At 43.4% G+C, this 25234-nt stretch overlaps 1 protein-coding gene across 1 annotated transcript in view; it reads right to left on the bottom strand.

Moving 5' to 3' along the window:
• Positions 1-794: 794 nt before the first annotated feature.
• LOC139390914 (apelin) overlaps positions 795-25234 on the bottom strand; it is a 30998-nt gene continuing 6558 nt past the window's right edge. The window contains exons 2-3 of the mRNA XM_071138293.1: positions 13690-13865; positions 795-5177 (exon numbers count right to left, since the gene is read on the bottom strand). Coding sequence (XP_070994394.1) covers positions 13696-13865 — 170 coding nt within the window. The 3' untranslated portion in view covers positions 795-5177; positions 13690-13695. The remainder of the gene's footprint in view (positions 5178-13689; positions 13866-25234) is intronic.

Raw genomic sequence — 25234 nt, 5'->3', positions numbered from 1 at the left:
AACTCTAATGAACTTATCCTCTGCAGCAAAGGTAACTCTGAGTCTTCCATTCCTGTGGCGGTCCTCATGAGAGACAGTTTCATCATAGAGCTTGTTTTTTTGCGACTGGACTTGAAGAAACTTTCAATGTTCTTGAAAATGTCCGTATTGACTGAACTTCATGTCTTCCTTCAAGTAATGATGGACTGTCGTTTCTCTGCTTATTTGAGCTGTTCTTGCCATAATATGAACTTGGTCTTTTACCAAATAGGGCTATCTTCTGTATACCACCCCTACCTTGTCACAATACAACTAATTGTCTCAAACGCATTAAGAAGGAAATTACATTCCACAAATTAACTTTTAAGAAGGCACACCTGTTAATTTAAATGCATTCCAGGTGACTACCTCATGAAGCTGGTTGAGAGAATGACAAGAGTGTGCAATGCTGTCATCAAGGCAAAGGGTGGCTATTTGAAGAATCTCAAATATAAAATATATTTTGATTTATTTAACACTTTTTCGGTTACTACATTCCATATGTGTTATTTCATAGTTTTGATTTAATTACTATTATTCTAAAATGTAGAAAATTGTATAAAATAAAGAAAAACCTTGAAATGAGTAGGTGTTCTAAAACTTTTGACCGGTAGTGTACATACTTTAATTATCATGATCATACTTGTATTATTTCCTCTGCAATAATGCTGCAATTTTATCAATTGCTTTCAGTAGTAACACTAACTGAAGTAACACTAACCATTAACATGCTTAGTTTCGGAGGGACCATCGCAAAGAGGACAAAACACAATAGATTCTTAAAATAAGATTTTTTAATATGACTTATTATCATAAAGATATATTTACACACTTTACAGAAATAGAAAATAAAAACACAAAGCTACGCGTGAAAGGAAAAAAATAAAATAAGTACTCCAAGAGCTAAAGCTTATATTTTATAAATTAGAAACCAAAAGTTCAAATATGTACACAGTATTTCAACCATTTCTGATACACTTGTTTTCTTCATTTATTTATTTAATTTTTGCCCAGTTCAACATCAAAACAGAGACAGGGACTGTACAGTTGGCCTGGTGAGTAATATGAGCACATACCTTCGACAGTAGTAAAGAAGTTCAGGTGTAATACATTGTCTTTTTAACTGCAGTTTGCTTGTGACCTAGTAAGTAACACTGTTGCAATGGCATTTCAGCCTAAACACTCTGGAGCTCCCTCAACTACTCTGAATGGTATTGATGGTGGACCCAGTTTGCCATGTAGATGGAGAACATTGTCATAATCAATGGGAGGAGGGGCCTTCTCTATCCTGGGGTATGAAGGTCTCATTTGAGGCAGCGAGATAATGACAGATAATTTTCATCTCTAGTTATCCTTTGGATTGTCCCGCCTGTGGAATTGTACGACTGCATCGGGATTGAATCTTAGCCACTTGATCCTGCAGATACCCCCACTCTGTGCGTGTGATGTATGACGGGTTTAGATGCATAAGGTAAAACCATGGAATGTATTGCATGCTAGCTAAGTCGTTTTTCTTGGTGGACCGTGTTACGTTTGGAAAAGGGGTTTTACTGTAGCTTGTCAAGAGCTGAGAGAAAGTGACAGCGACATCAAAGATTAAAAACCTAGTGGTTTTGATTGACTCTTTGTGGGGACTGCCTACAGCTAGAGCGAGACAGTGACCCATGGCTAAGCTGCAGTTTTCATTACTAGCTTGCTAGCTGCTAGACTCCTTTCTCCACCAGTCATACACATGCGTCCCTCCACTGCTTCCTACTCCATACACACTCCCAGCCAAGTGAACATTTCTAAAAGTGGAAAATGAGCTGAGCACAAACATGGTACGTTCTTCTCGGAACAAACAAACAAACCAGTGAAAACATGCTAACATGTGCATAGGAACATTACTCGGGCCTTGTGATGTCACAAATAAGAGGATTGAGAGGAAACAAGATGAGAGGATGGGAATCGTTTCTCTTGCGTGAGCTTTGCTGGAAAAGACCATTAAGGAAAATGTATTGGTTTCCCATTTCAGTTTGAGCCTGGATGCGCTTGTCCTTCTACACCACAAGCTCCATGAACCTAAAATGGAGGCCCGTGGGGCATGTTTTATGGGAGAAGAATGCGTGAAGCTCTCAGCTGTCTACGACATATTACACTGCAGACCAAATGCTCTATTATTGTTTACGGCCACAAAACATACAGCTGTATTCCACACTGTTATAAAAAAAAAGTACGCTTTGGACAACCAGCTAGACAAGAATCAGACGACCAAAAATTGTCACAAAACACTGGAGAGCCATTTTATACCAAGGGTTTTCAGTTTTTCTTTTACCAGCAGCATAATGGAATTGCAAAAGTGCAGCCTGGCTTGCCCGTACAAATAAGTCTTGGAGCAAAGCCAGGTGATTGATATTTGGCTTTGGAAGTTTGGATCCAACTGATAACCAACCAGGGTGGACTAGCAGTGATTTGGGGAGACCAAGACTCAAATTGTACTCTATACATAAACATTTGGTCTGCATATGGAGGGGCGGCTCGGCTGGTGCAGATGGTTGGGGATACATTCATGAAGAACAGTGCGGATACAGATATTGCTCTGCTTCCTTAACACTAGCTTCTCAGACCGGAAAATAGTGATTTTAAACCTATTATTTTGAGCCAATCCAGCCCAACTCTTGTGGTTAATGCCCATCCCCAGCTCCTAACTCCCTACTAGCTACCTCCCCTCATAATAACATGTGAGTAAAGACACTGAGAAAAAGCTGTCTTATTTAGAAGGAGCATTAATAAATGCTCTGTCTGAGAGGGTATGAAATAATCATGATGTGACTGAAATGATGATTTCACAGTGCCCTTAAGATTGAATACATTTTTAATCAAGGTGAGCTTGGCTGGGTGAGTTTCCACTGTGATTTGAGATGCTCTCTTATTAAGAGCGTCTCATGCTGGGAGGCAGAGGTGCCGGGAAACTGCTTTTCAATTCTAATCTCTGGGTGAGAAACAGTAATGGGGGAAAGATAACATATTGGAAATCTTGGTTGAAACCAAGCAGGTTAAAAAAACAACCTTACAATTTCCTCTCTTGGCCACATGTAAAAATAACTGTGGGGTGATTGGTAACAGTCTAGTAGTGAAAGCCATTCTTACTGTAGTTGAAACCAGATTTGGATTAAGAGACCAACCGAAAAACAGATTTCCCCCATCCCTCCATATCTAATAGCAAATTGGATGCTGATTGGATGGCATCTGCTCTAAATGTCCCAATTGAAGCATGTTACATAAATCATCAGGGGTTTAAGGTTGTAGGGGGGGGGTGTGGTTCCAATCTAAGCCAATTTGACAATAAGCTCAGCCTGTGAGTGGCCCCTGCCAGCCTATGGGGAGGCCCATCTGAGAGAAATGAGCCATGGGATTTGATGAACATCATGATCAAAGCCATGACCACCTGTGCTGTGGAAGCGCAAGCTAAAAAGGCAACTGTACCCAACAGAGGCGTAAAGAACCATAATGACATAGGCAAGGACTGAATCTGGATACATGGCTATAGTGGTGTTATACATAGGCAGGGAGGGTAAAGATACAGAATACGTCAATATGCTTATCATATATAAATGTTTGTGTTTCTTAAATAAATGTGCAAAATAGAGACTGCTCTGGCACAAGCTTCTATCACAGCACCCTGAGAAAAAAGAAATGAAACCAGAAACAAAAAATCTGAACCAAACAGTAATATATTCCAGTATGATGGAAAGGCGTAGCACATTCCATCAATCAAAGATCTCGGTCAAAGGGTCGAAACAGCCTCACACTAAACAGTCAGAGAAGAGTAGCACTATTGGTAGGCTGAACATGGTGGTATATTTACTGAGCTGACAGCATGTCTGCTTGAAACGTGTTTTTGGTCTAATTTAACTGGACTCCTTGCTACCACTGCCTGTAAATGGGATTTTTCTTGTTGTCTAGAAATGTATCGTAATGCACATGTGTCAGTGTTATCGAGACTTCAAACAAGAGGTAATGTGTTTACCATTTCTCTCTTCCTTTCGTTCCTTCGTTCCTGGCAGCATTGTGGAGTAGTTTATTATTTGGCACTTCATTAAAAGGCAAGGGAGTCTGTCGTTCAGAGAGCAGACCAGACCCCCCCTGCCAGTTAACAGTCGTGTGGAGAAGCTACTGGAGGCTTCAGAGTGGCAAGGAGGCTGAGGATTGGGAATTGGGATCAGAGGACTCTTATCTCAGGTGGGACAACGTGTCTGTAACGTTGGGAAAACCTCCCCGAGGTGTTAATGGGGTTAGTAACATGTAAAGAGCTTTGGATTAAAGAATCTTTCAGGTGAAGTAATTATCATGATTGTTTTGACTACATATGCTGTTTCAAATGGTAAAATGGAATCCTCACTCGGGTCCAATTTTTGTTTACTTCACATCTTTTGCTGAAATGATCATGAAATAAAAAAGGAATCATTATCCTTTACCCTTTCTCTACTTTCTGAAAGGAAAACCTCGGATTGAGTTTTGCTGCAGACAGGTGAGAATGTCTTGAGTGAATTTGCTAACCTGGATTTAATGGATCTGCGAAACATGTAGAATAAATGCAGTCAACTTGTGGAACTCTGCCACTGCCTTTCCTCACTATCACCACCCGTTTTACTAGTAAAGCCAGAAGTAGTTACACGGCAATGGAACTAATGGCTGTGGTCACCTTGGATCTGAGAGGACGGGAATACCACACCATGGAGAAGTGACTGACTCTTTAAGACTAAGACTGCTTGGAACCAGGCTCCCTGTCAACCACACATCATGCAAAGTGTGCAACACCGACGAGACCAGCTATGACAGGGCTCTAGAAAGCAAATTATAGAAAACACTTGGGGGAGGAGACAGAGATAGGGAGCAAGGGAGTGAGAGAGAGAGAGAGCGAAATAGAATCTGATAGCTTGGGCTCAGTACCCCCCACCCCCCCCCCCCTTTCCCTGCCCCCAATTCTTCTTAGAGCTGAGGGTGAGTGGCTTGTCCTGATTGTTTTGTGGACAGAGAAGAGTTGCTTGAAGAACCAGCAGGTGCTATGGGACATCACTCTTCAGGCTGGGCAAGCGTAGGCCCATCGTTGCAAGGCCCCCCAAGGCAAAGGAAGAGCATAGAAATCAGAACTTGGGGGTGGGCTCTCGAAGCAGTGCCTGCAAAACAAAAACAGAGACGACAAAAGCGCCGTAAGTCCAGTGAAATTTTCATGAGCATTTATGTGAGTCATGCAGGCATTTTATTTCCCCCTTACAATAGAAAGCCCTCTAGGATTCAGTGTTGGTTGGTGTAATTTTCACAACATTAGTTCTTGAGTTAAATAATGCAATGTTTGATTGGAAATAGTAATGTTGAATCAAATCGCCCTCAAACACAAATATATAACCAGCTGATTAAAACAGAAATTGCAGTTTACTGTCTGAAGGGATAAAAAAAATCAAATTAATAAACCATTGTGGAAAAGAACACTAGTTGTTTCTATTGTACTATGCTTACGGCTAGGGATGCCGTCTGGGCCGGCAGCCTTGTGAGGGTTAACACGTTTTTAGTTACTCATGTTGGCTGCGGTGAAGGAGAGCCTGCAGGTTTTGGTAGCGGACCATGTTGTTGGCACTGTATTGTCCTCAAAGCGAGCAAAGAAGTTGTTTAGTTTGTCTGGGAGCAAGACATCTTGGTCCGCGACGGGGCTGGTTTTCTCTTTGTAGTCCGTGATTGACTGTAGACTCTGCCACATACCTCTCGTGTCCGAGCTGTTGAATTGCTACTCTACTTGGTCTCTATACTGACACTTAGTTTGTTTGATTGCCTTGTGGAGGGAAGCTACACTGTTTGTATTCGGTCATGTTTCCGGTCGCCTTGCCCTGATTGAAATCAGTGGTTCGCGCTTTCAGTTTTGCACGAATGCTGCATTCAATCCACGGTTTCTGGTTGGGGAAGATTTTAATAGTTGCTGTGGGTACAACATCACCGATGCACTTGCTAATAAACTCGCTCACCGAATCAGTGTATACATCAATGTTATTGTCCGACGCTATGCGGAACATTTCCCAGTCCACGTGATCAAAGAAATCTCGAAGCTTGGAATCAGATTGGTCGGACCAGCGTTGAACAGACCTGAGCACGGGCGTATCCTGTTTTAGTTTCTGTCTATAGGCTGCGAGCAACAAAATGGAGTCGTGGTCAGATTTTCCGAAAGGAGGGCAGGGCAGGGCTTTGTATGCGTCGCGGAAGTTAGAGCAACAATGGTCCAGGATTTTTTCCGCCCGGGTCGCGCATTCGATATGCTGATCAGATTTAGGGAGTTTTGTTTTCAGATTAACCTTGTTAAAATCCCATGCTACAATGAATGCAGCCTCAGGATATGTGGTTTCCAGTTTACATAGAGTCCAATGAAGTTCGTTCAGGGCTGATGTGTCTGCTTGGGGGGAGATATATACGGCTGTGATTATAATCGAAGAGAATTCTCTTGGTAGATAATGTTGTCGACACATGATTGTAAGGAATTCTAGGTTAGATGAGCAAAAGGACTTGAGTTCCTGTATGTTGTTATGATAACACCACGTCTCGTTAATCATAAGGCATACCCAACCCCCCTTCTTCTTACCAGAGAGATGTTTGTTTCTGTCGGTGAGATGCGTGAAGAAACCAGGTGGCTATATCGACACCCGATAGCGTGTCTCGAGTGAGCCACGTTTCCATGAAACAAAGAACGTTACAATCTCTGATGTCTTTCTGGAAGGCAACACTTGCTCGGATTTCGTCTACCTTGTTGTCAAGAGACTGGATGTTGGCGAGTAGTAAACTTGGGAGCGGTGCGCGATGTGCCCGTTTACGGAGCCTGACCAGAAGACCGCATCTTCTGCCCCTCCTCCGGCGCCGTTGTTTTGGGTCGCCGGCTGGGATCCGATCCGACAAACTGAAATGGTCCACCCACACAGACAGCGTGGTGAAGAAGGCGCGAAGAAGGAGGCTGAAGAAATTCGGCTTGTCACCAAAAACCCTCACAAACTTTTACAGATGCAAAATTGAGAGCATCCTGTCGGGCTGTATCACCGCCTGGTACGGCAATTGTTCCGCCCACAACCGTAAGGCTCTCCAGAGGGTAATGAGGTCTGCACAACGCATCACCGGGGGCAAACTACCTGCTATCCAGGACACCTACACCACCCGATGTCACAGGAAGGCCAAAAAGATCATGAAGGATAACAACCACCCGAGCCACTGCCTGTTCACCCCGCTATCATCCAGAAGGCAAGGTCAGTACAGGTGCATCAAAGCTGGAACCGAGAGACTGAAAAACAGCTTCTATCTCAAGGCCATCAGACTGTTAAACAGCCATCACTAACTGAGTGGCTGCTGCCAACATACTGACTCAATCTCTAGCCACTTTAATAATTAAAAATTGGATGTAATAAATGTATCACTAGTCACTTTAAACTATGCCACTTTATATAATGTTTACATACCCTACACTACTCATCTCATAATCTATACTGTACTCTATACCTTCTACTGCATCTTGCCTATGCCGTTCGGTCATCGCTCATCCATATATATTTGTATGTACATATTCTTATTCATTCCTTTACACTTGTGTGTATAAGGTAGTTGTTGTGAAATTGTTAGATTACTTGTTAGATATTACTGCATGGTCGGAACTAGAAGCACAAGCATTTCGCTACACTTGCATTAACATCTGCTAACCATGTGTATGTGACAAATAAAAATTGATTTGATTTGATGAGTTCCTGTCAATGGGACAATCTTTTATCTTTCCCTGGCCTTTTATGTTTTTAGATGGCTAGTGCTCTCGGTGAACTTTGTTGCTCGACAACCGGGTTCATTGATTGACGAGAGCCCAACCTTTTTTTCCAGATGGCATATTTCTGTGGTTGTGTAATGCCAGTGTTCTGATGTGAATCTTACTCACCCTCTGGGTCGTTGTTTGTGTCTGTACTCTATTGTTTATTTTCTCTGTGGTATGATCTCAGTATGGTCAGATTTTCTGAATGTATTAGAGAGTCCGTGTCAGGGGTGCAAAGTGGAGACTGACGAAGTGTAGTGAACTCTATTATTTGGGCAGAAGAGTTATCATTTCTTGTTGCCAAAAGTTCAAGAGGTGTGGTTTTATGTGAGGCAACGGCAATATCTTTCACTAAGTCTGACCGTCAATCACAATCCACCACGGCAGGTGCCTGTTAGCGTGCTAGCTAGAAAAGTTATTTTGTGCTAGCCATATCCAAGAGGTAAGTTGAATGAGAACTTTTCAGTAAATAAATCAAAACATTTCATCTTGATTGCTAACTAGCAATATTTACTCTGAATAAGCATATTTAACAAATCATTTTTGGACAAAAAAGTCAGCAGACAGTCTCTATATTGTTGTGATAGAGAGCTAACTGTAGGACTCGTTTGCCCGATTTATGGAGACTCCCTAAGGAACCGTTGAAAACGTGCTTCTGTTGCAATACCGTCGTCCAACATTTTTGTAATCCTGTAGCACCTCCTCAGCTCGGCGAGTCAACAGCATCTCAAAGGGATGACCCGAGTCTCAGTCTCTTCTCGAATATTTCCGCACATCTCGTTTGTGTAACGTGCTAAAAGTCAAGTTCACCTCCCTCTGGCCTGAGGTGTCGGAATATAATGGATGAGCTGCCTTTGACAATGAAACGGAGGGAGGTGGAGGTTGTGGTTCTGGTGTGGTTTAAGTAGAGTGATGGATATTGTCAAGTGAAGCACATTCCCTACTCATAACATACACTAATTAGGGACAATTATGACTTGGATAATTATTCTGGCATATTAAGAAATCTATTTTTTCAACGTGCCTCCGTTGAACTCGGTCGAGCTTAGATCTTTCCTCCGGGGTGAAACAATGTGCTGCAACAGCTTTTTCTCAAGACAGGCATCCTTCCATCAGAAAAAGAAAAGAAAGGAGGAGGCATGAACAAAGACAGAGTGGTTTCAATGATGCCTGCCGGCTATATCCCTGCTGGTTATCAGGCCTCGTGAAGAGATAATTCCCAGACTGCACTCAGCTGGGGGAGAATGTTTTATATATTCTCTGGTTCAGTTGAACATGTTGATGAAAGAAGATTCTTCTTTATGAAGGGTTTTGATGGTTTTATCATGGAGTCAATGGAGCACAGTAGACAATGGCATCCTCCTATAGGGTCTCCTAACTTTCTCACACATTCCAACCAATGCAAACTAATGGCTTGATTGGCATGCTGGTCAGGTTGAGCTAACTGTAATGACTTGTTATGAGGATGCAGGTCTTTGCATTCGGAAACATAATGTTAACTTTCACTGCTATGCAGATGACACACAGCTGTACATTTCGATGAAACACGGTGAAGCCCCAAAATTGCCCTCCCTGGAAGCCTATGTTCCAGACTTAAGTGGATGGCTGCAAATGTTCTACTTTTAAACTCGGACAAAACAGAGATGCTTGTTCTAGGTCCCAAGAAACAAAGAGATCTTCTGTTGAATCTGACAATTAATCTTGATGGTTGTACAGTCGTCTCAAATAAAACTGTAAAGGACCTCGGTGTTAATCTGGTCCCTAAACTCTCTTTTGAAGAACATATCAAGACTGTTTTAAGGACAGATTTTTTCCATCTACGTAACATTGCAAAAATCAGAAACTTTCTGTCCAAAAATGATGCAGAAAAATGTATCCATGCTTTTGTCACTTCTAGGTTAGACTACTGCAATGCTCTACTTTCCGGCTACCCGGATAAAGCACTCAATAAACTTCAGTTAGTACTAAACAAGGCTGCTAGAATCTTGACTAGAACCAAAACATTTGATCATATTACTCCAGTGCTAGCCTTTCTACACTGGTTTCCTGTTAAGGCAAGGGCTGATTTCAAGGTTTTACTGCTAACCTACAAAGCATTACATGGGCTTGCTCCTACCTATCTTTCCGATTTGGTCCTGCCGTACTAACCTACACGTAAGCTACGGCCACAAGACGCAGACCTCCTTACTGTCCCTACTATTTCTAAGCAAACAGCTGTAGGCAGGGCTTTCTCCTATAGAGCTCCATTTTTATAGAATGGTCTGCCTACCCATGTGAGAGACGCAGACTCGGTCTCAACCTTTAAGTCTTTATTGAAGACTCATCTCTTCAGTAGGTCCTATGATTGAGTGTAGTCTGGCCCAGGAGTGAAGGTGAACGGAAAGGCACTGGAGCAACAAACCACTCTTGCTGTCTCTGCCTGGCCAGTTCCCCTCTCTCTACTGGGATTCTCTACCTCTAACCCTATTACAGGGGCTGAGTCACAGGCTTACTGGTGCTCTTCCATGCCGTCCCTAGGAGTGGTGCGTCACTTGAGTGGGTTGAGTCACTGACGTGATCTTCCTGTCCGGGTTGGCGCCCCCCCTTGGGTTGTGCCGTGGCAGAGATCTTTGTGGGCTATACTCGTCCTTGTCTCAGAATGGTAAGTTGGTGGTTGAAAATATCCCTCTAGTGGTGTGGTGGCTGTGCTTTGGCAAAGTGGGTGGGGTTATATCCTGCCTGTTTGACCCTGTCCGGGGGTGTCTTCGGATGGGGCCACGGTGTCTCCCGACCCCTCCGGTCTCAGCCTCCAGTATTTATGCTGCAGTAGTTTATGTGTCGGGGGGCTAGGGTCAGTTTGTTATATCTGGAGTATTTCTCCTGTCTTATCCGGTGTCCTGTGTGAATTTAAGTATGCGCTCTCTAATTCTCTCTCTCTCTTTCTCTCTTTTTCTCTCTTTCTATCTTTATTTTTTTCTTTCTCTCTCTCGGAGGACCTGAGCCCTAGGACCATGCCTCAGGACTACCTGGCCTGATGACTCCTTGCTGTCCCCAGTCCACCTGGCCGTGAACTGACATTTACTCCTGAGGTGCTGACCTGTTGCACCCTCGAAAACCGCTGTGATTATTATTATTTGACCCTGCTGGTCATCTATGAACATTTGAACATCTTGGCCATGTTCTGTTATCATCTCCACCCGGCACAGCCAGAAGAAGAATGGCCATCCCTAATAGCCTGGTTCCTCTCTAGGTTTCCTCCTAGGTTCTGGCCTTTCTAGGGAGTTTCTACACCTGCATTGCTTGCTGTTTGGGGTTTTAGGCTGGGTTTCTGTACAGCACTTTGTGACATCAGCTGATGTAAGAAGGGCTTTATAAATACATTTGATTGATTTGCAGGGAAAAAGCTCTAAATGAGGTGAACTATGAACATAGCAAGGCAAGAGGAGCCAGAGAACATAGAAATCTTCGTCTTATTGTGATTGAAGTGCTGTTAGCGGTGAAAGCATTGTGAGTCAGTGAGCCGTTCTCTTTTATAGAGCTCCACCAACTTCCTGAAGTTTCCCTCATTGTGCGGCCGCCATTCTGACACTGAAAATAAGCCATTGACCCCGCAACGCTACATTTTTTTGGGCTGCACATAACATTGAACCTTTGAGGTCCTGTGTTGTCCCACAAGCACGTATCTCCTAGCTTGGGACTTGTTCCTTGCTTGCACCTTTGTGCCAAGTTCCCCTGGGGTTGGAGAGGAAAGTCTAAATAATTCTCTCTCCAAAAATGCTACAAAAAACAATAACAATCCTTAATTTTCCATAGATTGTAAAACCCATGTGGGGACAAAAGAAAGTGGAGCTTCTCACCTTCTAGGGATTTTATCCACTTCCCTTTTAAACTGATTAAGCATGCCTTAAGGGGAATGACACATCTTCCTCATCCCAAGCAGCCTCGTTTATTACTTGGATTAATTTATGGCAGGCTGGCGTTGTGTGGCTGGCACCTCCTGCAGGGATGTTGTATCCTGCCAAGCTCCCCCTGTATCTCATGTGATCTGGGAGAGACATGTGAATGGGTCTTGGGTTCCTCAATTCATGGCAGTTCTTGCACATGCCTGGGTGAATGGCCCTCCATTCAAGACCATCATGGTAGAACATACACTACTGTTCAGAAGTTTGGGGTCACTTAGAAAAGTCCTTGTTTTTAAAAGAAAAACACATTTTTTTGTCCATTAAAATTACATCAAATTGATAGGAAATACAGTGTAGAAATTGTTAATGTTGTAAATGACTATTGTAGCTGGAAATGGCTGATTTTGAATGGAATATCTACATAGGTGTACAGTGGCCCGTTATCAGTAACCATCACTCCTGTGTTCCAATGGCAAGTTGTGTTAGCTAATTCAAGTTTATAATTTTAAAAGGCTAATTGATCATTAGAAAGCCCTTTTGCAATTATGTTAGCAGAGCTGAAAACTGTTGTTCTGATTAAATAATCAATAAAACTGGCCTTCTTTATAATAGTTGAATATCTGGAGCATCAGCATTTGTGGGTTTGGCAATTTCTCGCATGGAATAGCCTTCACTTCTCGGAACAGGAATAGACTGACGAGTTTGAGAAGAAAGTTCTTTGTTTCTGGCCATTTTGAGCCTGTAATTGAACCTACAAATGCTGATGCTCCAGATACTCAACTAGTCTAAATAAGGCCAGTTTTATTGATTATTTAATCAGCACAACAGTTTTCAGCTGTGCTAACATAATTGCAAAAGGGTTTTCTAATGATCAATTAGCCTTTTAAAATGATAAACTTGGATTAGCTAACACAACTTGCCATTGGACCACAGGAGTGATGGTTGCTGATAATGGCGCATTGCACACCTATGTAGATATTCCATTCAAAATCAGTCATTTCCAGCTACAATAGTCATTTACAACATGAACAATTTATACACTGTATTTCTGATACATGTTATGTTATTTTAATGGACATAAAATGTGCTTTTCTTTCAAAAACAAGGACTTTTCTAAGTGACCCCAAACTTTTGAACGGTAGTGTACCTTCACCAGTACTATCGGTCAACAAGAGCACACTGAGGCTTTAGAATTACAGCTCTGATTACGTATATTATTAACCAAGGGCACTGATTGTCTGCTCAGATGCTAGCTGTGGTGCTGTGTGATTTTCGTGAGTGCTATTTTTCCCCGTAAAACCTGCTTGGAGTCAATTGAATGACACAGGGTATGTTTTTGTAACAGTGTTGAAAAGTGTGTGCAGACAGTGCCGGTAGAAGGTGAAAAGACAATATTTTCACACATTTTGGGACGAAAGACGTTTCACACAAAGTAAAATATTCTTTCACGTGAAAGATACACTACGGAGGCACTGCTACGAACTCAACCCCGCTAAGTATTATCTTTGGTGAAATATTTTAATTGACATTATCAGATTGAAGGAAAACATTTGTTCCTCTAGAGTTGACTCACCCAGATTATGTTTCTGAGTATAATCGACCTCCCTCAAAAAGCAGTATATTAGCTTTCACTGTGTAAACAACACTTCTGGAGTAAGATGAATGCATTAAACCAGTAGGCTTTGCCTGTGCCAACAATAACGTCCCTGTGTTGTGATTGAGGTGAGAGGGGAGGACGTGATAGCCATTTACAGATGTCCTTTTCTTCCTGTTACAGTTTGACTTTTCCACACACTGACTAAACATGCTGAGTGATACGTCCAAGAGAGGGATCAGTCACAAAGGCCTGGATCTCACACTAGACCTCCGTTTTCATCATCAGCCCTGATGACCAGATAAAGGGTAAGATACTCTCTTGAAAGGGAATGAACTTTGGCAACAGGGGCCTATGCATCGAGATGTGTGGTGCGGTATGGAACTCACCTTGTTCTAGAATGGCATGGGCCCCTTGTGGGAGAGACGGGGTCGTGGGCGTCTCCTCTTCCAGCCGGCCGGTCTGTGGCTCTGGCCACCCCTGCCGGGGTTCTGCTGGACCAGCCTTCTCACGGCGCCCGCCTCTTCTAGTGCTGTGCCATGCTCCGTGGAGGCCATGATGGGACCTGTAGAATGACAATAAACTCTTGTGAGCACCCCAAAATGGCCACCACTACACACATGTGCTTTATCAATTAGTTTTTCTACTTCTGTAGGACCAGAGGTGATGCATGTTAGCACCCTAAAATGGCCTCCCTGTGCACATGTACTGTATGTAGCCTATCAATGAGTTTTGCTACTTCTATCCTCAGCTAGATTGATCCTCATTTTGATTGTGAATTCCGTGATCTCACTCTCAGTCATGTGTACATAAGACACAAATATGGATAAGAGCTATGGCGGATGAGCCAATCGAAGATATGCAAAGATAGCATGTGTGTGGGCCTCTCTTAGCCCACCCATGCATTGAAGTTCATCAAGTCAATGTGGTGGAACCAAAACACAGCAGATGTAGCTCGACCTCGGTGAGAAACTCAAACCGTAGTGTCTCATGTCCCTTGTGACTCACTTCAAGATTACAGATGTCTCACACACCAGGTTTGGTGAAGGTACATACCACAGCACCCTGTGTTTGACCCAAGATTAGGGACAGGCTAAATAGTAGTATGTGTCCCACAGTGTGTGTGTGTGTGTGTGTGTGTGTGTGTGTGTGTGTGTGTGTGTGTGTGTGTGTGTGTGTGTGTGTGTGTGTGTGTGTGTGTGTGTGTGTGTGTGTGTGTGTGTGTGTGTGTGTGTGTGTGTGTGTGTGTGTGTGTGTGTGTGTCAGAGAGTGAACACAGATGTTTCTAGTCATTTCTCAATAAGTGTGGCTTGATCTTTTAAGCCTCTTCTCCAAATGGTTTGATCCACTTCAGTGTCTCCGTAACCTCTTCGACCTTTTTGCAAACTCAAAGACGTTCTTGAGAGAGTACAGACTTCCAAGTTTTTTGTTTGTTGAGTATCTCGATACCATTATATGATATTTAATGTGGGTGATCTTTCACACAACCCCCATTCATTGCTTTAGTCACATAAAATGTCAGTACTTAGTTTAGTTGGAATTTTTGTCTGAGCCTGTCAAAAAGATTGAATGTCTCACAGTGGAAACTTCTAGTAAGGCTTTGTTAAAAAAGTAGTTTTTTAATTATAGTAACTAAAAGATGAATGAAATCAACTCTTGTATGCAATTAATTTACAATTTGCTAACCTAATTAACTGAACAAGTTGACAACCTCGTAAAACATGATGTCATCCATCAATCACAACCCTTCCTAGCTAGCTTATAATGTTCTTAGAGCATGGTGAAAGCGTGGTTGTCCTATGTGTTATATTGCACACAACCATCCCACAATTGGAAATGGTGTAGGATAGTTGCTTGACTTTGGAACATTCTCAGCACATTTAAGGAACTTGACAAGTAAATGTTATTTTCTTAGTATTTCATGACTTTAACAGAACTTTTCCTAAAAGTTCAAACATGGTTACATTTAATCACAACTGTGGTAATGTTCTAGGAACGTTCTCCAACTGGTTGGAGATTGGGAATTTTCTCAAATAGTTCAGAGAATGTTCAGAAACAACATTCTTCTGTGGGAATTGTCAGTACTTGAGGATAACATTGCCTACACGGGTTTCCTCATGGTTCTATTTAAAGTCATGTTCACAAATTGTTCCGAGAACGTTAAGAAACCTTTCCATAAAAAAACACAAGAAAACTTTTGTAACGTTCTAAGAATGTTATTTAAAAATCAACATTCCGTTCTCAGAATGTGAAAAAAACGTTAAAAACCACAAGAAAACTTTAGTAACATTCAGAGAACATTCTAAGACTGCTATTTGAAAACATATACATTCTGTTCTTAGCATTAACAAAACTGTCTGTCCTCTATCTTGTTAAGTGTGTTCAACTGTGTTGGCCACACCCACTGATTGGCCACAACTGATCTTAACTTAACACTGAAGTTGGAGACTAATATCTCCCTCACTAACTTTCAGTGTCAGCTGTCAAAGCAGCTTACCGATCACTGCAGCTGTACACAGCCCATCTGTAAATAGTTTATCCAATCAACTACCTACCTCATCCCCATATTTGTTTTAGTTTTTCTTCTCTTTTGCACACCAGTGTTTCTACTTTCACATCCTCATCTGCACATATATCACTCCAGTGTAAATTGCTAAATTGTAATTACTTCCCCACTATTGGCCTATTTATTGCCTTACCTCCTTACTTCATTTGCACACGCTGTATATAGATCTTATATAGATCTTTCTATTGTGTTATTGACTGTGCGCTTGTTTATTCCATGTGTAACTCTGTGTTGTTGTTTGTGTTGCCCTGCTTTGCTTTATCTTGGCCAGGTCGCAGTTGTAAATGAGAACTTGCTCTCAACTGGCCCATCTGGTTAAATAAAGGTGAAATAAAATAAAATAAAAAATAATAATAACAACTTGTAGGAATTGGATAAAAGACTGAATCCAAACATTACATTTTTTATTTTATGTGCATTTTACATTTCCTGTGTGAAAATACTCTTATACTCATTTCCTGTGTGAAAATATTCTTAAAAATGTGGGGTAGGTGCAACATGAGACACAACAAAATGACAAAGGTTTGAGTTAGAGTAATTTCAATGCACTTTTATGACTCAAAGAAGAGTCTTCGACTATGAAGTGTGTTTTTGAGCTCTCCTAGCTGTGCCGTTGAGCAACTAGAGCAATCACTGCATCCCCACCATCACACACTTACTGTTGTTGTTTACGCAATCCAAAAACGGTCCATTATAAATTGCAATCTGGGGCAGGTGGAGCTCATTTGACAGCTTGTTCTATTGCCAACATGACTAGCTAAGTTATAAAATATGATCTTACAGTGTTAGGCTTTCACAAGGCAATACAGAGAAGCAGATGGTCATTTCGGTGGGCAAAGAATGAGTGCATTCAGATGCGTGGTCCACAGCAGATTTTCTCCACAATACAACAAACATAGGCTCATTCTGTTTAGAATAACCCAGGGTATAATGCCATGTCATCTTGTAACTGTACATCAAACCTAGTGATCATAAACGTTGACACGGTATATCACATTGACTTTGAGATATGGAAGTTTGAAGTGCTCATTTTGGCTTGTGTTTGGCTTGCTTTCAAAATACATTCAGTCCTCTTAATTTACAGCATTTCCCTCAGTCGGACAAAAATATTTGAAAAAGTTGCCAAATTAGTGGGAGGGATGGGGGCATGTTCAGAATGGCTGTCAGTCAAAACCCACACAGAGCTGTGAAGCGGAGAACCTGAGCTCTGGCGCCATGTATAGCATGTTACCGTACAGCCATTGCGTTTCAGTTTCAGGCACTTGTCAGTGTTCAAACCTGCCATTTTCAACCCGTATACAGGTACGAGTGTAAAGGGTTAATGAGTGCTTGTTTCCTTTGAAACGTGGTCTGTTTGAATATACAAAAAGGAACAGCTTCGGATGGCACAGTCGATAGAGAACAATGTCAATGATGCCGTGTCACAATAAAAAAAATGCACGTGTTTGCATGATTAACGCATAAGGAAATTCATTTCCATGTGACCCATCTGTGCTTGGAGTTCAAAAAAGTCAACCCAAAATAACCTAACAGTTGTTATGAAAAGCCTTATTGAAACTTCCAGTGAAAGTTTTAAGGAACTTATTCAAACACCTCCAAATAACCTATCATTTACGTTCTCAGAGCGGTAATTAAACCTCCCAGGGAAAAACCTTCAAGGAGTAAAACCTTTTTAGGACCTCCTCTGCAACCTAATGAACGTAACCCCAGAACAGTTCAAAATGTTCACTTCTGTTTTCAGAACTTTTTCAAATCTTTCTGTTTGACCCGGTCAAGAAACATCTGGCTTCATTCCCACAACCAATGTGAAACCAAAAACATAGTATGTTCCCAAAACATCCAAGGAACCAAATGTGCTAGCTGGGTTATTTCCGACCCAGTGAATATTTTTGCATTTGAAATCTAAGCTATACTTCGGCGAATCAGAATTCGTCACACATTTCCGTTCTCAACCTCACGTCCATCCGAAACCAAAGATGCGTGTGCGTTCCTAAAAGAGGCATCTTTTGCTGAGAGACACATAAATACCTTTCCTGAGAAAATAAACAACAATTCCCATTAGGCTTTTCCTGTCAAAAACCAAAGTGACATCACTCACATGGTGTCATGACATTCCAGGCTCCTCCCATAGGAGAGACTGGCACCATTTTTAGAATTCTCCTGGGAAGAACCTTCCTTAGGTGCTATGTATTCTCCTAGACTGGACAATCATCCACATCCTCCCGTACAGGTGGGAAAAGGAGCAGAGATTCTTAAGGGCCGCAATAGAGAAGTTGTCAAAGCCATGATTACGTTTAGCCTCTAGTGATTCTCCCCATTGACTAGGTTTATGGAAAGTGTCTGGAGACCATTACTGTCTCCCCATGTCTGCTTCCTGTATCCAGCACATCAAAACACACCTGGAGAAACGGAGGCTGACGAATGAACTAGCAAGGGCTGTCAGTGGGGTGGTGGATGGTGGATCCTCATCTTCTGTTAAGGAGCTTTCAGGCTAAGGTTGAATTAACATCTCTCCGCTGCACACATGCAGACCCCTTCTCCAGCTGACAAGGTAAACACATTTGAACGGGGAACAGCTTTTGCCTGAATTAAATTCATTATCCACCTGCCATTACAGTGAAAGCAGACGTATCAGCACACATATCATGTACAGTGGTTGAACCCCCAACATATTTTGACACTTGATATTCATTGATCATGTTCTAAACAATTTAGAATAGCATTAGAATCCGGAAATAGAGACAGCGCCACGATTTGAAGGGTTTTACACAATGGTGAATAACCGTTATTGTACCAGAAGGCAAATGTCATTTTTAAAAATGTTTTCGATGTACAGTGCCTTGCGAAAGTATTCGGCCCCCTTGAACTTTGCGACCTTTTGCCACATTTCAGGCTTCAAACATAAAGATATAAAACTGTATTTTTTTGTGAAGAATCAACAACAAGTGGGACACAATCATGAAGTGGAACGACATTTATTGGATATTTCAAACTTTTTTAACAAATCAAAAACTGAAAAATTGGGCGTGCAAAATTATTCAGCCCCTTTACTTTCAGTGCAGCAAACTCTCTCCAGAAGTTCAGTGAGGATCTCCGAATGATCCAATGTTGACCTAAATGACTAATGATGATAAATACAATCCACCTGTGTGTAATCAAGTCTCCGTATAAATGCACCTGCACTGTGATAGTCTCAGAGGTCCGTTAAAAGCGCAGAGAGCATCATGAAGAACAAGGAACACACCAGGCAGGGCCGAGATACTGTTGTGAAGAAGTTTAAAGCCGGATTTGGATACAAAAAGATTTCCCAAGCTTTAAACATCCCAAGGAGCACTGTGCAAGCGATAATATTGAAATGGAAGGAGTATCAGACCACTGCAAATCTACCAAGACCTGGACGTCCCTCTAAACTTTCCGCTCATACAAGGAGAAGACTGATCAGAGATGCAGCCAAGAGGCCCATGATCACTCTGGATGAACTGCAGAGATCTACAGCTGAGGTGGGAGACTCTGTCCATAGGACAACAATCAGTCGTATATTGCACAAATCTGGCCTTTATGGAAGAGTGGCAAGAAGAAAGCCATTTCTTAAAGATATCCATAAAAAGTGTCGTTTAAAGTTTGCCACAAGCCACCTGGGAGACACACCAAACATGTGGAAGAAGGTGCTCTGGTCAGATGAAACCAAAATTGAACTTTTTGGCAACAATGCAAAACGTTATGTTTGGCGTAAAAGCAACACAGCTCATCACCCTGAACACACCATACCCACTGTCAAACATGGTGGTGGCAGCATCATGGTTTGGGCCTGCTTTTCTTCAGCAGGGACAGGGAAGATGGTTAAAATTGATGGGAAGATGGATGGAGCCAAATACAGGACCATTCTGGAAGAAAACCTGATGGAGTCTGCAAAAGACCTGAGACTGGGACGTAGATTTGTCTTCCAACAAGACAATGATCCAAAACATAAAGCAAAATCTACAATGGAATGGTTAAAAAATAAACATATCCAGGTGTAAGAATGGCCAAGTCAAAGTCCAGACCTGAATCCAATCGAGAATCTGTGGAAAGAACTGAAAACTGCTGTTCACAAATGCTCTCCATCCAACCTCACTGAGCTCGAGCTGTTTTGCAAGGAGGAATGGGAAAAAATGTCAGTCTCTCGATGTGCAAAACTGATAGAGACATACCCCAAGCGACTTACAGCTGTAATCGCAGCAAAAGGTGGCGCTACAAAGTATTAACTTAAGGGGGCTGAATAATTTTGCACGCCCAATTTTTCAGTTTTTGATTTGTTAAAAAAGTTTGAAATATCCAATAAATGTCGTTCCACTTCATGATTGTGTCCCACTTGTTGTTGATTCTTCACAAAAAAATACAGTTTTATATCTTTATGTTTGAAGCCTGAAATGTGGCAAAAGGTCGCAAAGTTCAAGGGGGCCGAATACTTTCGCAAGGCACTGTATATCCCCATGAAATGCCAGACATCTCAAGTTTCATTTCCTGGGCTAATCGTCTTCTGGGCACATATAATATATTTGCAGGAAACAGTGGGCTAATTCATTTGCACCGGGGAAAGGCTCTGTTGTATATTTCAGCATCTAAAGCAGCATCCCCCCCACTACGGCTGATGTATGAAGGCTGTGCTGTTGGAACTGGCACACACACACACACACAACATACACACACACACACACACACACACACACACACACACACACACACACACACACACACACACAGTAATTACACCCGGGCCGGCTGTGCTGAACACAACTCATCACCCGCTTCACTCTCCTCTCTGGGTCGCTCAGTCTGTCATAACCCGGATCTGTAATGAGACAATTTAGATGTTTCCTGCCACGGCGAGCTGTCAGCCACTGCTCAACTCTGGGCTCTGACGGGCGCACATCTCCTGACAGATCTCAGCCTTACCGCCCGTCTGGCCACAGGAAAGAAAGGTGTAATGAAAGCTGCTAAAAATAAGCCAGGGCCCAGTGATAAGACTGGCAGTTATGGATTGACTCTTCCCACCAGGAGAGAAGGTATCAAGCTGGGCCAGACATGATATAGCAACTTCCAGTTCCAGGCATGTATCTTTAGCCATATCTGGATAGATGGGATGAGAAGGCAGCCATCCAAATGACATAATCCCTTGTAAATGAGGCCCAACTCAAAGCAATCATTTGTTAATGCACATTTCATCTCCATAAACAAAAACCACTATACTATCGTATTGCTGTGAAAATGGATCCAGCACATGTAGCATCCCATTTGATATTTTCCCACTGTGGGAATCCCACAAACATGATCAGCGGGTAAGGAAGCAATATGGCAGAGGTTAGATATTTCTCGTGATACCACCCCTCCTTATCTCAACATCTGACCCCAGAGCCCAGGCCCTCATCACAACCAAACTCAGGCATTTCTTCCCCTTCTGGTAATTCCCTAAGTAAACTCGAATTGATAGGGAATTTCTGGAATGCCGGAAATATTGCAGCTACCGCTGCTGCCTCTCCAGACCTATCTGAGAGGGAAGTGGTGAGAGAGAGAGAGAGAGGGAGAAAGAGAGCGAGAGGAAGACTGAGAGAAGCAGAGCTGTGTCACAAGCTGGCCTGCGTCCAGGCTTTAATGATACATCGCCAGTCGGCTGCTATCTAATTCCCCTTCCTTTGTTTCACCACACTCCTCAGGTGCCATCCATGACGTTGCCTTTTTCACTTTCTCGGTCTCATTTCAGAACCGGCCGATACACAGCGCTTCTGACAGCCCTTCCCTGTCAATGCCCCTGCATCCCCGTCAACCGGGCCGAGTTGTACGTCTCCCAGCGCTTGTCGTTCTGTCAGAGAGAGAGGGGAGTAGTAGGGAGAAATGGATGCCTGCTGTCTGGCGCCAAGTCTAGCGATCGATAGCCGCATGGGCAAATTGGATATCACATCGTTGAGACGTGGCACGCCGATGGAGGAAGCGCCCAGGGGATGGAGAATGAGGAGCTCTGTTTCTTTTGTAGAGAAAAAGCTGATTGTGTAGGATGCCAAGAGGCCCACATAACATATCTCTGGACTTGTACATTTACCAATGGCTTTAGACTTAGCTCTGTCGCCAGGAAATATGAGATTTGTTCTCTTTCCAGGTCCATGAGTAAACCAGCAACAGGTGAGAAGGCAGAACTGGTTGTTTATGGATGGGATACAGAATCAACAAGGCTCCTCAAGCGTGTCGCACTGAAATTGAATCCTTGCAGTGTTTCATTTTCTGTGCGTAAAAGCGAATGAATACATCGTTTCAACTAATCTCATCTGTTTCTTAACTGGACTAGCCTTTGCTCATTGCTCAGCTAAACTGATTATGAATCAGTGCACCGTCTCATCGATTGTCTTTCACGGGTCACAGAGCAATTGGAAAACAATCCCTCTTGCTCTGTTTTCTCTCTTTCTTCATCTGTCCCTCCATCCCGCCTTCCTCCTGCTCCTCCACACCCTACATCTTGCTCTCTCCTTTCCATCCTTCCATGGAAGCAGAGGATGAGGCAGCCTGAGAGGCCTTTGATGTGTAAACAAGCAGCTGCCATAGAGTGGAAACAAGAGCATCGGACTGGATCCGGGCTCTGCTCTGCAGTAACCATGGCGAGATATGAGGGTGGAGGACATGAGAGAACAGGCGAGAAGAGAGTGGAAGAAAGAGGAGAGGAGAACAGAAGAGATGAGAAGGTGAGGGACCAGAAGGTGGAGGAGAGAACTGGAAAGAACAGAAAAGCAGAGAACCAGCAGCCTCGCTTGGTAAAACACTGGATCCAGTGCCTAGCCCAGTGCCTCGCCGTTTGATGCCACATCTACCATGGGGCGTCGTCTGGCTCATGTTTGATGCTGGCAACGGCTAAAGTGCCTCATGTCACAGGTGACGGGGACGTGATAATGAGCTCCATTGATTCAGACAGAGATGCATTTTCTGTTCAAAACCCACTGAGCCAGAGGACCATGGATCAGTGCAGCCTACAGTACAGCATGTCCCTTTTCCGTGGAAGTAATAACCCCTGCAGAAAAGACACTCTGCTTCATGGTAGTCCACTTAGCCGAGGGAAGAGCCATCTTCGGTGAATGGTACGATGGCACTTTATTATGTGTATGTCATACCATTAACACCATCTGCACCATTTTAGACATACAGAACACTGAGACAGTTTGCTTTGCACCTAATTCCGTGCATTTGCCTGGGGGATCCTTATGGGGAACACTGCTAGGGATGTGTTTACGTGAGAGTAAGAATAGATACCCTAGTGAGTGTAGCTATGGTTATTAGTGTGACGTACGGTAAGAGGAGCGAGCCCACACTGTCTCCATCACATGCTTCCTTCATTCACTAAAATAAGGCACGGACGCATAGCCAGTGATTCCCTGTGTGTTTAGAACTCCCACAGACCCAGACACACACAGACACACCCCACACCCTCCAGGGGTATATGAGGGGGATCAAGAATGTTTAGGCACAAATGAGACACGTTAATCAGGCAAGTGCATGCAGTACAAGCCAACCCATTTTCCTAGCTTCGCTCTTTTGGCCCTAGCATGAGCAGAGCTTCTGCTGATGCTGCTGAAGTATGGTGGTGGATTTGCTAGCCGTCTGCCAGTCGAGCTTTCGCCTTTGCATCTACCACTACCTCAGATGTGGAAACGCAGTGGAAGGAGCAGACACCCCTGCCCTGTTCAGCATTCAGAACCCCCATTTGGAAATGTTCTGCCCGTTGAAGCCGGAGTCTGTCAGTGTGCTGCTAATCGCATGCCTACCAGTAACTCTGGGCCTTGGCAGAAACTGGTGCCATTCCCTAGCGGACTTTCAGACCCACGTTACCATGGCAGCCACTGTGAAAGGCACTCGGGGAGCAAAAAGAATGACATTGTCAGTTGAAATGGATCAGGTTTCCCAGTTTACAAATTTCAGCGCATAATTAACCTGACTGGGCAGCTTATTTTGTTCAACCCTTTCCCCTGGGCGAGAGGGGCTTGGGCCCTGTATGTGTGTGTGTCAGCCTTTTGCTTTCATGGCGAGCAGAGGGTTCCAAGCAGTGTGTTCCACTGTTCCCTGTTTGATATGTAGCATTGTGGTGCTCGTCTGTGATAATAATGGGTTTGTGGGGGTGAAATGAAGGCTGGCTTTGTCCCTAACCACTCCCCAGAGGAAACGAAAGTGCTTTAAACACCCGCTGCACGTTCCCAGCTCTAACTTAACCCCCGTTATAAACTCTGCTAACTGTCACTCACTGAAGTTGAGGGCTCAGATTTTTTTTTAAACAAATTTCGCAGACCGCTCTGTTTCGGCAGATGTCCCTTTGTGCCCCACCTTACCCCCTAGGTCGGCTGTGAGGTTGCAGCCCTCTGAGTGAACTGCACATGCTCCCAAATTAGTGAGAGTGCTTCGTGATGAGGTGCGAGACGGGGCAGCCTGCTCTGGTAGCTATGGTCAGAGCTCTGCGTGTTCAAAGGGCCTCTGGCGGCACCAGCGATGCTGAAGGCACCAACTACTGAAGCAATGGAGTCCACCACTGGACCTCCTGGCTGCTTTCATTCATCCACCATCCAACTCTGTGGATTGGTGTGAATCTATGGCGATGAGTTTACGGCATTTTAGGGCCTTTTAAATACAAGGCAAAATCGGAGAGCCGATCACGCATAGCATTTGAAGAGAGATTTCTCCCTGAACTCGGTAGCAGCCTGCTGTCTGAGAGAGGATTTAACACCCCGAGTAGGAACTGGAGGTAGCAGTAGGCGAATGGCGATTTAGACCTGGATATTCCAGTAAGCAGTAGCGGGCCGAGGCCCAGCACGTCGGTCGGTATGTAGACTAATCAGGAGGAGGTGAGGTGGGTGTAGCTTTAATCTCCAGAAACAGCAAGGCAAGGGCAGAGGGATCCTCCAACCGCCCGTTTCCATGGGCACGCTAATCAAATGTGAAGCACCAGCTCTCGCCCCTCCCCTCTCTTGTGTCATCACTGCCCCCCTGCTGTGAACTGACGTGCCCTCTCCCATGTTATAGGGGAGGTGTGTGTGTGTGTGTGTGTGTGTGTGTGTGTGTATGTGAGACTGCAGTTCACTGCAGTTCTGCTACTTTAGGGATCAGTGCCTCTCCCATAGGGTAGGATTTAAAGGAACATAGCATCAACATTGCATGAGGCTGTTTCTCAGCTAATGAGGCCATTTTGACGTCAGACATGGTTAGGTAAAACAGCAAACGCACACATAGGTGAACAGCCTAGTCAGCTACTCTTACCCGACTGGCAGACATCCTAGTAGTAGCAGGATTTATGCCACCTGCATTTATAGCAATATTACTGTGAACGTTCGAGTCAAGGGGTAAGGCTTTTCTAAAAGGGT

This window comes from Oncorhynchus clarkii, chromosome 31, assembly GCF_045791955.1.
Source record: "Oncorhynchus clarkii lewisi isolate Uvic-CL-2024 chromosome 31, UVic_Ocla_1.0, whole genome shotgun sequence".
NCBI lineage: Eukaryota > Metazoa > Chordata > Actinopteri > Salmoniformes > Salmonidae > Oncorhynchus > Oncorhynchus clarkii.
This window is presented reverse-complemented; position numbering and strand designations above follow the sequence as displayed.